We start from the raw sequence: 12802 nt of genomic DNA, 5'->3' as shown, positions 1-12802 counted from the left end.
TTAAGTGATTAAGCCATCCATCATCTTTCCTTCATGGAAAGAACACTTTGTTGACAAAGTTGCTAATGGCCCTAAACCTCTGCATAACTAGATACAAAAAACAAGGATTATGTTACCTAATAAAGCATGCAAATGACAGTTGTTTTAGTTTCGCTTTTGAAAATTTTAAATGCTAAGCAGCTGGAAGGAGGATTGCTTGATTATCCCATTAATCTCGCCCACCTATTATAATTGTGTAAATCACGAGCCAAACATTATCCTCTCTTGGATTTTGTTATTATGTGAAAGTACTTGTGGCTTAAACAAGATTAAAGATATAATTAGGATACTAATTACCTGAGATCTATTACAACCTAGTCCAAACATGCAATAGTTTTGATATGGATGTTTATATTATGATTAATTAACGTTTTAGAGAAAAAGGTTTCTAAATAAATCAGCCAAATGAGAGGGCTATTTTAATATAAACTTTTAGGGCTTTAAAGCAGTAATATTATATTGGAAGTAATCATTAATCTATACTTAATGATATGCACCTTCCACAGTCAAGATGCTAAATGGTAGATATAAATGGATGAAATTTATAAATTATAATACGTGATGTGGATACATTACAGACAATCAAATGATTCAAATCAAATATATGTACATAAACAATGATTTTAAGGATTTTAGAGGATTCGACACTAATTGCAGAAAGAGTAATATTATACTCACAATTTCTTCTCACAAACTTTCTCTTACAACTCTCATGTGGTAGTTTGCAATTTATCATGTGGGACCCAGGTAAAACCTATTACTAGCTGATCAATTATGAACTGTCACGTCGGGATTGTGAGAGGAAGTTTATAAGTTATGAGTGTAGCATTTTCCTAGCAGAAAACAGGGCCATTAGACTAATATTAACCAAAACTCATGTTATTAAGAGATACCAACAGATTTTGTCCAAAGGGATTTGCTATTAACTATCAATAGTCTTTGAAAGGCATAAACTTTTTTACTTCGAGACTAGATTATCAACACATCGAACCTACCTTTTTTTTTTTTTAATAAACCTTAGTGGTTTGAAGAAAATTTTATCAATTAATAAAGATGACAAAAGAATACACTTAATTAAAAGATAAAATCAGATAAACAAAGAAAAAATAAAAGATAAATGCATACATGAGAAAACATTAAAATAAAACCAAAATAAAAATTTATAAAAAATAGAATTCCACTTATGTGTATCTTAATCTTTAACCCTGAGGAATCATAATGTTTTAGGTCTTTACAAAACGTATAACATGTTATATGACAAAAATTACCTCAGCTTTTAATTGTAATCCAAGAAATTAAAGCTAAAGAAAATAGAACTATAGAAGGGATTATTATTTATCCTGATTTTGAGAGGGGAAAAATTATATATAGGGAAGGATGCTAAAATATTAGTGAGCATTGTCTAAGCTCTGAGCTCTTCTATAACTTGATTTGCTACGAGCGGGGAAGACTTGTATTCATTCAATGTTATGTAAATATCAAACATTACAACATTATTATTTTTCAAACGTTACCACAATTTACAACCCTTATAACTCGCTTGTTTTTGGGTGACATGACAGGAACAGCTCATTCATATGATGATTGAAGATGATGATTTGACTGACAAAAGGTGAGCACCAACCAAATAATAGACAAGTGAACTGTAGAGCAACTGATACAAAGTCTCAAGTCCATAATGCTCGGATGAGAACTTGCCACGAATTCTCTTATCAGACAAGATTAATCTAAATAAGTAAGCTACATTGTCTACCATTAACATAAAAGAGAAAAATAAATAAATAAAGCATATAGATGGATAGATAGATGCTTAACATTATCTTTATCTTTACTACTAATGGCTGTCAGTGTAGCTTGTAAACACCTTAATATATATGGTCATATTCCAATACCAAGAATGCGTTGTGATTTGTGAAACGCAAAACCTAAGCTAGCTCTATGTATAGAAATATTATATTCATGATTTGAAAGTGTATAGTATTACTACAATAAAACTACTATATTGCATAGGGAAGTGGCGAAATGAACTGTGACTGAATGCGTTGAATGACCAATGAAGATGGATACCTGACTGGTTACTTCGGTAATAGTACCCTTGCTGGCTGGTTTTTTCTGACTCTGAGTTGGAAATTCGAATGCTTTTTTTCAGAAAAAATATAAAAGCAAAAAAAGTATTTTTATAATTTTTGAAATAAAAGCAGGAGGACCCGTGTTTCGGCCCCCACAATTTGTAGTTGTAGCGCGCATCTTTCGGGGGTGTAGTCTCCTTCTGCATACTGCAACTGGGTCTCACTGATCACTTTTTATATATGTCTCTCTAGCTCTATCTTAAATTGCAATTATATGATTATAAAAAATGATAAAATGGTGGGGGATGGTGGTCGTCGCCGCCAGCTAATAGTCGTGACGGAGCCAATAAGGCCACAATAATTATATATAAGTAATACTACGTTATAAATAAGTTTTATAAAAATTTATATATAAATTTATATGATATAAAATAAATAAAAAAATAAATATATTGACTTTGATTTTTTATATTCATTCTTTCAATTGTTCATTTGATGTTAAAGTAAATTTGTTTCTACCTCTAATATTATTCACTATATATTCATTTCTTACTTTGTCTTCCTCTTCCCAGTCTTTAATTTTTCTTTGGCAGGCACACGTGGTTTTTCCTGCAAATGGTCATCATAAACAGTACATCTGCTCAGTTCAATCAAAGCCTTTCACTGTTTACCGTTGAATATTGTACTATACACATACGGATCTTCTCTGCTCTTACCACATCTCTTTGCACAGCAGTACAAACGTGAGGTCACAACGACCTTTATGAATTGTAAAAGCATTGGTGGTTGGAAACGATTCGATGATGTTCTTTTTTTTGTCATTTAATATGTGTTTGCTTCCGAACCAATTCTCTTCTCCATGACTATTAGCTATACTATGTATTGCCCATATAATAACAACAAAAATAATGTATATTTAATCGCGTCTTAATTGATGCAGGGTCAGGAGGTCCCATACTTCGATATTAATAAGATAATGAGCCACATCTGAACCATATACTTAGTTTTCCAATTTCACCAGTACGATGTTTGTTTATAACTTCAAATAAATACTGGCTTACACAAATTCCACCCAGAATTCTTTCAAGGATTAGTTTGGAAAAAAAATAAAATTAAGTCTTATACATTATATTGTAAAAAGAGACAAAGGAAAGATTAAATTTTTGATACCAATTGTACTGAATTGAACACTTGAAAATTGTTGGTGCTTGATTTTGACACCAATGACTCACATGTGCAAAATGTTAAACAGACTTAGAAATTACATGTGCTAAAAACATGAAACGAGAAACAATTTTTAAAGTGGTTCGGATGCTCAAAAGTGAATCATACGTCCACTATTGTTATATTAATAGATGGCTACAGTCAGGTCGCGTATAACGAGCTGAGTTACAATTTGGAGGGAATATAGGGGGAGAAAGAGAGAGAGAGAGTATGTTATTTTAGACTAGGATAAGTCAATCCCGCAAATGAGAGGGGAATCCCCTATTTATAGTCGGAGGATTCAAGATTATGATTATGAGCCTGTAAGTGGGTAGGTGTCGTGCAAGTCTTTTGTTACATCCCATTGGTTATCTGCACGAGAAATATCCTCAAATTGCATAGGGCTTGAGCAGGTGGATGATCCCTGGCCACTTACAAGCCTAATGTTCACCTGCTGCACTGACATAAGAACCATACTTCTTCCGTCACTGTACAACGTGATAACGTCTGAATGACACAAAACCTTCCTGAATCCTTATTGGCTCTTGCTGACGAGGGTCTACATCAACCCTAATTTTTTAGGCATAACAAGAATCACTTCCTTGTTTTATAAAATAAATTTTGATTTAGATGCGATTATATCATCATTTCCATTTCAATTAAAAGGAAACAGCATAAGATGGGATAGATCATTTTCTTATTTTCCTCTTATCTTTTTATGAAAGTCGAAAAAAAAAATTGTAATATTCTATATTACATATTTTAAACGGAACTTGTGCAAAAAGTTTATAGAAAATAGATGGTGGTTCTTTATCTAATTTAAAGTGTATACTTTTAGATTTTTTTTTAATTAAATTAGTTAAAATAAATTTCTATAATAAAAAGTTATGAGATTTTCAATTTTATTTAACAAATAAAATGATCAAATCAATACGGTACGCAAATTTCGTTTGACTTTTTTTTTCCTTTTTAAAAGTTCTATATTGGACAAATCATCCAATTCAATATTAATTATATTCTAGTACGCTATACATAGAAACACGATCCTATAGAAAAAAAAATGCAGTAAGAAGAAGAAGAAAGAAGTGTAATGCTAATTTGCACCATTGGAATCTTAAGATTCTTTTATTTAAATTGGAGAAGGAATCTCGATAAATAAAATAGTTTAATTCCACATTTCCAAGATAAATGCTATTTTTCTACTTTACACTGGTTATTCGCGGATAAGAAGTGTTTTATAGATTTCAATGTTCGGTTGGATGATAAATAAATTTTGTTTAATTTATTGATTTATAAAGTTCGTAGAATCATCTATTACATTTATGACTTACTTTATAATATTAGGTTTATAAAACATTTAATAAGTTTCAAAGATTAATTAAAATATGTACAAATGGCCTGAACATTCGATCATAAAAAAAAATAAAAAAAGGTGTTTTGTTCCTAATGTGAGAAGAACTGGAGTTTAAATTATTGTCATGGTGAAAAACGTTTTCTTGAATACATGGGAAGGAATATCTTTAAGAATAACTAGCTAACATGAATTGACACTGTATTTACTCCAGTGCAATGAGAAAATTTTAAAACCTTGTGTATATACATTCTACGGTCAATAACTCAGGGTTAATAGATTTACACAAGCAAGAAACAATTAATATCATAATTAATTTTTTTGGTGTTTATGGGGCGCATAATTGATTTTCATTTCTCTTTTAAACATTGGGAATATGTTATCTAATTTATGAGTTTTGATAAACCTTATATGCCAAGAAACTCTGACACTTATACGCATGGTTATTAGTATCCTATAATACTCTATATCTATTGTATGACACGATTCGATACATGTCACCAATAATATGTATCAAATAGTATATCTTAAATATTTCTATAAGTTGATATATATCATATGATACGATACGTATTCGTTCATATCCTTAAAAATATCGATATGACTTTATTAACTTAAGCCAAAGGCCCCAAAAAAATTTAAGGTCGAAACCGGGTTATCCAATCCAATTTGCTAAAACCTACCCAAATTTACCCATTTTGCATGGAGAAAGTTAAGAAGAACATATATTGCCCATTTTTCGTGATAATAATAGTATAAGTGGAGATATAGATATTAAAATTGATCTTGAAAATGATATAAAAAGTTGAGAGAAAATGATATATATTCTTAATTTTGTGATTAATTTTGATTATGTAATACCATAATTTAAAGCTAATAATACTATAAATTTTTTTAATTAATCTTAGGGATGATATTAATTTTTAGAAAATTTTAATTATTTTATTAATTTTTTTTAAAAAAACGTATCGTACAATACGATTCAATACGCGATACACGATTAGAAAAATTAAGATTTTAATATATGATACGATACACGATTTAACAATCACACTTCTACGTGCAATGGTTTTAGAAAATATTATACTTATCGATTTTGCGTACTAATTCTCCATTCCGGTTGACGTGGAGGGGAGAGTCCTCGTGCCGATATTGTCACACTTTATGTTATGACGATGGAGAGCTGGTCTGCAAATCGATAAGTATAGTCTCGCTCTAATGATCCTTTCTTTTTTTTTTCCTTTGCTAATTTATTTATATCATTATATATAAAATAAAAGTTTCGCCAAGTCAAGATCATGTGCATTATTTGTAAGCTGATTAATTTAATGCAATGTGTCCGACATAATGATAGTAGGTTTATGAGTTCCTTGTTCAGAGAAAAAAAAGAGAGAATTATTAAATCCCATATTACAAACACAAAGCTAATTTATTTGCCAAAAAATTGTTGAAGTAAAATGTTCAGTAATGATATATGAGATGAATTTATTATGATAGACTCATTAAATAAACTAATCAGTCTCTGACAAATATGCAAAAAAAAATATAAAAACATTAAATTAGGTGAGTGGCCGAGTCTAATCTCTTTCTCATTGTAGCTGGGGGCTATAAAGCAGGAAGAGGAGTAGAACGTCAAACGAGAAAACCAAAAAGCAACTAAAATAAGGTGAAAATTGAAACGTCCGTGAAACAAGTGTAATAAAATATGAAAAAGATAGAGAAAGAAAGCAAGAAATAAAAATCTACAATCAAATAGTTTGCCTTATCTCTCCTTTGCCTTTATTAGTTTTCAAATATTTCTTTTTCTTTCAAAAATTAAAAAAAAAAAGTCTTGTCAACCACTCAAGACACGCAGCCGTTGCCGGTTCCGGCTAAGTTACATCTTCTTCCCCAGTCCCCACAAACAAGTGAGAGCACCTCTTACTCTATCGCTCTTATATTCTTCTTGTTGTTTGTTCTTATATTATCTTCATCTCTATAGCATGTCCAAATCCTGGTGCAACTTCACTTCATGGCCTCCTTGATAGGCAGCCGTGCATAATTTTTCTTACCCAAATTATCCAAAATTTATGACTTCTCAACTTATTAGGTTGGGTATGGCAATGAAAACACAGTTTTTGGCTGTAAAAGACAAGTTGTCAAGCTATAGTCTCTAGGGTTTCTGTTTCTTCCTAACTAGTGCTTGTTTTAGGGTTTTCAGTTTCATTATTTTGTTTCTTTTTTTAGATATTTACTAGCTTTTGTCATCTGGGTTTGTTGATAAATGGAGGATTATAATCAGCTAAACGAGAACACAACTCCAAGAGGAAACTTCTTGTATAGTTCTCAAGTTCTTGGACCCAATTCTTCAGCATATGGTCGAGCAAATACTGGTTCTAACGTGAGTAATCAACAGACCCAGATGCCTATTAGCAGCAGCTTTCATCTTCAATCAGGTAATTGTTTTCAATCTGAAGCACACCCGATCGTGAAAACTGAAGCCAGCACCTCACAGCTTGGTCCAAAATTTCACTACCCTCTTATGAGAGGCCATCAATCACAAGAAGGAAGTGAGAGCTCCAATGAAGCTGAAGCTATTAAAGCCAAAATCATAGCCCATCCTCAGTACTCTAACCTTTTGGAAGCTTACATGGATTGCCAAAAGGTACTAATTAACCTCACACTCTTGAAACACACACACACACACACAAAAAAGTACTGCGATAGACAAAAAGAAGACGAGCGTTATAAGGGCGTTCATTTTAAAGATTGACTCTCTTATTCTCTCTTATTCTCTCTTACCTTTTGCTTCTGGTTAGGTGGGAGCACCGCCTGAAGTAGTGGCTCGACTATCAGCTGCTAGACAGGAATTCGAGTCAAGGCAGCGATCATCATCTTCTTCTCGAGACACTTCCAAAGACCCGGAACTCGATCAGTTTATGGTTTTCTTCTTTGACTTTTGTATATATTTCAGTCGAAGTCGTCTATTTTTTATTCTCACTCTGGGGTTTATATTTCTCGACGGGATCAATGCACAGGAAGCTTATTACGACATGCTGGTGAAATATCGGGAAGAGCTAACAAGGCCAATAGAAGAAGCCAAGGAATTCATCCGGAGAATCGAAACGCAGCTTAATGTGCTCAGCAATGGCTCGGTGCGGATCTTCAACGCGGGTACTTTCTTTTATACACTGATGCATATGCATATGTATAATATCACGTTGATGAAGAAGAAAGATTTGGGTTTACCCAAACATGGAAAGAAACAGAATAATCCATATAAGTTTCGTCGTAGCCGATATGGGTTTTGTTTGGCTTTGCTTGTAATAAGCAAAAATCGATTTTTTAGTCGGTTTCAGGTTCCGGAGTGCTTAGGAAATTCTTATAAGTGTACCTGCATCTCTTACATTCATTGATTAGCGCATTAATTCCTGTTCCAGAGAAGGAACTTTTTGACTCAGATTACGCCGTCCAATATAGTAGGAGACAAAGAAAGAAGACGGCAGACCCTAGAATGATCCACCCACAAACTTAGTAAATCTCTAAACCCTAACACGAGTTAGTATTCGAGTGTTTGATCTCTTACTTTATATAATCCAAGTTCTACTTGAAATTAAGGACCTTAAACAAAACTAAAAATACTGTACCAAGATAAGCAATGATTAAATCACACGTCGGCTTCAGTAATGGTTAGCCTTTCCATGGTCTGATTCTGCTGACAAACATCTTATTAGGGTTTCCTTCCCAAAATCTCGACCGCCACTTCCTTCTTCAGCTAAATTTAACTGTATGGGTTTGTGGAATATATACATAACCCGAGATGCATAGCATCATTATTGTCGAGAAGTCTTCACGAGCTTTTAAGTACCAAAAAAATATGCCCGTTTATTTTTTCCTAAATAAAGTTGAGGAAAATTTGAGAACATTGGATGCTATTCAAATCAGTGCTACCTCATGTAGCTTGTACGGCTTTGTCAGAAATATTTATTTCTTTATCCATTTTTGTGTTATTTATGTATATTTAGGTCCATTCACCGATGGGGAACTTTATTTTTTAAGTCTTAATCATAGTAAAACATTAATCCGGCGAATTATGCATATAATAAGAATGGTTCCTGTCCCTATCTTTTAGTGGCTTGAGATGGGGTTAGTATTTTGTTCCCAGAGAAATGCTTCAAAGCAACTCGTTTTTGAGAACGAAACACATTCATGCAGTGGCTAGTGGAGAGAGATATGTACTCCATTTTGCAGCTGAAGTTTAGAAATTTAGATGATTACTCAATCTTGATGCATTCTTGCGGAATATGGAAAGCCATTTTTTATGTTCGCCAAAGACATGTAATCTCTTGGTGCTGCACGTAGATCGATAATGTAATGTGGTTAACTTTATTCTCTGCTCATTAATGTTTGTTTTAAGTTGTTTTATTTATTATGTTTGAAATACCTCATGCGAATTTAGCAGTTCAGGGAGGCAGTTTATAAGTTGCTAACTTGTAGTCGTGTTACCAAATCTAATCGACATCTTGAGCTAATGAACTGGCTTATTTGTTGTTCACTAAGGATCAGTTACTTCTGTCTAGATTTACCTTAAATGAGAATAAATAGGAGTTTACCTACTGTGTTCTAATGGGATAACATGCTTGGCAATGGAGTTAAAATTGGGTTAGTTTTTATTGTTGTTGTGTTATAAAGGTATATGCAAGCTTATATCATATCAATACTTGGTTAGATATAAACCATATCCTTAAAAAAATATATATGCCTTACCATTCTGCCCCTGAAGGGATAGTCTGGATGATTTATTTCGTCTCTTGCAATGGAATAAGAGTTTGGAAAACATTGATCAAACTCGGTCTAAAATTTGTGCAAACTCGGTCCAGCATTACATATGCTTAATCGTGCAAACTGGGTCAATCTGATTTTTTTTTCATGATTTGATACACTTGTGCTTTCTCATGAACTATTGGAAGCTATATGTGAGAGCACAAAGGTTGGATAAAAAACATGTATTTTTGTGTATTTCTTCTCCTGCATGCTTGATTTACTGATATGATTGTTGACTTCTAGTTTGGCATGTAAGCATGGAATGGGGTCTTTTAAGCGGCTTGAATGTAGTATCAGATTTTTCTCAGTGGGTAACTGTGCAAGGCATGCTGAACATAAATATGGATCACACTCTAGAGATTATGATAGAGTCATGTCTTGTCATAAGGAAGAAATGTCTGTTTTCATTTTTTTTTTTTTTAAACAAAAATTTCTTACACCGTTAAACTTTATGAAAAAAAATAAAATACCGTGAGGTAAAATATGTTATACATTATTTAAGGTCTTTCTTATCTTTAAAACTTCTCAAGTAGTTACTCTTTTATAATCAAGGAGTTTAGTTTAGTTTAAATCGATGGATGAAAACTTAGCTAACAAGTAAAGTTGAACATTAGTATTAAGCTTTTTAACGTTAAGTTTTCTTACTACCGACATCTCAACTATGCTTTCTCACTTGTGTGCACTCCGTGCATCTTCAGATTTGTTGCAAGAAAAATATACATTTTTGCGGCAATTCAAAAAGTAACCATATACAAGCTTTTCTTCCCCAGTTGATTTGTGGAAGTATAATTGTCTTATGGTCTGAAATAAGTATGAAAATATATTGTTTTTAGACCACAGGGAAAGCACTCATGTCAGTGTTACTTAGAATTTAGCAATTTGTTGCTGGGTTGTTTCATTTTCGTTATTCTCCTTTTGGGGCTTCATAATTTTGCTTTTAACTGTGCTCTTGTATGTGGTCTTTCTTGTTTTTAGTTCTGTGTGCATCAAGAATTGCTTGTGCATTTCATCATATCAAATTGATATTCATTTCTTTGTTTTAAATGAAGTCTAGTTCAGATTATATTTAAATAATACAAAACTTGTTATTCGTTTGTGATACAAGTAGGCCATCAATGATGAAACACATTGATAAATTTAATGGATGTGGATGAAAATAAGGATACTGATGTTATTGATGAAAAAGCAAATTTCTGTCTTTGGAAAGAGGAAGTAAAGTCGGCGCGGATCGTTCTAAATGTTACACTACATTGGCGGTCTTAAAATTTTTTTGCCAGAGATGAGGTCTCTTTATAACATACACTTCTCTGCCATTTTGGAATTACACTCTCTCTCTTAGCCCCTTTTGATAACCAGAGGGTTTGTTATTATACATAAGGAAACTCATAATTTTATATTATATGTGTTATCTGAGCATTTCAAGTTAAGGATGTGCTAAATACTTTGTAGAGTTTCATGATATGCTGATCATTTTAGTATACATGTGATGTGGTGAAAGAAGAGGATATGCTAAAATATAAACAGAAACCATTTGAGATATAGCCAAATGATTTTTGACTAACATATCATGTGCTATCAGGGATATAGGATCAGTATACTATCGGTTTTGAATTTGGAATTTTATGTCGATTGGATGGAAAGGTTTAATAGGAGCATATCTTTTAATCAGACATGAGTAAAGATAAAATCAAATTTAAAATTGTTGGCTTTTGCATTTTACTTCTACATGGACTCAATAAGTGGCATATATTTACTGACATCTTCCTATCAAATTTGAGGAAAATATCTTATTGTTGGTAGGGGGAGCAAAACTCTCTGTCTCAAAGTTATGCTAACTTTTTTGACTTATTTTCTTTGGTTTTGGGGTGGTTGCTTGGAAATGCTAGAGTAATTACTCTTATCTATTATCAACTTTTCAATTACTCTATCTATAATGAAGTATTGAATTCTGTTGAATCTAAAATTTTATGGTAACTGTGAAGATGGAAGTAACTAGATAATTGATATATATTATACATTTATAATTTCCTTGTCAAATTGCTTATGTTTCAATTTATGCACTTTCAATATGACAAATGGACAGATGAGAAGTGTGAGGGTGTTGGTTCGTCTGAGGATGATCAAGACAATAGTGGCGGCGAAACAGAACTTCCTGAAATTGATCCGCGTGCTGAAGACCGAGAACTGAAGAGTCACTTACTAAGGAAGTATAGTGGTTATTTGAGCAGCCTTAAGCAAGAGTTGTCCAAGAAAAAGAAGAAAGGGAAACTACCCAAAGAAGCCAGGCAGAAGTTACTTAGCTGGTGGGAGCTACACTACAAATGGCCTTATCCTTCGGTATGTGTATTTCCTTTTAGCTAACTTGATTCCCACTGCTCTCAACTCTTATTGCTAATTATTAGTTCAAGAAATTATTTCGGCACAGTCACTGAAATATTGTTTTGGCAATCCTACAGGAAACAGAGAAGGTGGCATTGGCTGAATCAACTGGTTTGGACCAAAAGCAGATAAACAACTGGTTCATAAATCAAAGGAAGCGGCACTGGAAACCTTCTGAAGATATGCAATTCATGGTGATGGATGGCCTTCATCCACAGAATGCTGCTCTCTATATGGATGGCCACTACATGGGTGATGGTCCTTACCGTTTAGGACCATAAACAATTTGTGAGTTAGATACAACTCCCTATGCTTCCACAAGAAGGCTGGAATCTACATATATATATATATATATATATATATATATATAGTGTCATTATCAAGTGTAGCATATAAGTGTTAGTCATGCCACATTGTATTTTAATTGAGAGTTGGGTAATGTCCTAAAACCAAATTTGATAGTTTTTTCTTCCACAAATGCCATCACTATGATTTGGTGTAGCTTGTCTATGTATGTTACGGTGATCATTGAGGACAGGGAATGCAGTAATTGTCATTGTACACTTGATTTGGGATGTTTTCATTTGCTTTCTTAGAAGTTCGAAAAGATGTGTGTTATCAGTTAGCCGTGTCTATGAAGAGTGTAAGAAGATAGGTTTGAACTTGGAACTGCACCTACAACTACCAGCTATCAAGTGTATATAACGAAAAAGGTTTGTAATGAGCCGAAGTATCTAGTTTATCTAGTGAGTATCGCTTTTAATTTTATTTTTTTCCCCTTTTTCTGCAAATTTGTCGGTTTTTCAGTATGTTTCTGATGACTGTTCTTCAGCATCCAGATGCATGCTCGTGAATGAACAATCTTTCCAGATGTTCGTCTTGAACGATGTCCAGTGTCATTCTCAAAGAAAATAACGTTATTTTGGTGAAAGGGAAATCTGAAATTAAAGATGTTTTG

At 32.9% G+C, this 12802-nt stretch overlaps 1 protein-coding gene across 4 annotated transcripts; it reads left to right on the top strand.

Moving 5' to 3' along the window:
* The first annotated feature begins 6358 nt into the window (after positions 1–6358).
* On the top strand, positions 6359–12412 carry LOC116129219 (homeobox protein knotted-1-like 2). Of its 4 annotated transcripts, none has more exons than XM_031414963.1 (6): positions 6359–6569; positions 6889–7306; positions 7461–7583; positions 7680–7815; positions 11549–11802; positions 11922–12412. In XM_031414963.1, the coding sequence occupies exons 2-6, from the start codon at positions 6926–6928 to the stop codon at positions 12123–12125; spliced, it is 1098 nt and encodes a 365-aa protein (XP_031270823.1). In that variant the 5' UTR covers positions 6359–6569; positions 6889–6925; the 3' UTR covers positions 12126–12412. The 4 variants fall into 4 exon arrangements, with proteins under 4 accessions (XP_031270823.1, XP_031270826.1, XP_031270824.1 ...); XM_031414966.1 differs by having other exon boundaries at positions 6363–6569; positions 6944–7306; XM_031414964.1 differs by having other exon boundaries at positions 6363–6569; positions 6932–7306.
* Positions 12413–12802: the final 390 nt, after the last annotated feature.

Source organism: Pistacia vera, unplaced genomic scaffold, assembly GCF_008641045.1.
Source record: "Pistacia vera cultivar Batoury unplaced genomic scaffold, PisVer_v2 Contig21, whole genome shotgun sequence".
Lineage (NCBI taxonomy): Eukaryota > Viridiplantae > Streptophyta > Magnoliopsida > Sapindales > Anacardiaceae > Pistacia > Pistacia vera.
Note: the sequence above shows the minus strand (reverse complement) of the source record. Positions and strands in the feature narration are given on the sequence as shown.

Excerpts from the sequence above, each read along its gene's own strand:
- LOC116129219 (XM_031414963.1), top strand. The coding sequence starts at position 6,926 with ATGGAGGATTATAATCAGCTAAACGAGAACACAACTCCAAGAGGAAAC. Across the intron at positions 7,584-7,679 it reads CGGAACTCGATCAGTTTATG|GAAGCTTATTACGACATGCT; the intron begins GTTTTCTTCTTT and ends ATCAATGCACAG. Across the intron at positions 7,816-11,548 it reads GGTGCGGATCTTCAACGCGG|ATGAGAAGTGTGAGGGTGTT; the intron begins GTACTTTCTTTT and ends ACAAATGGACAG.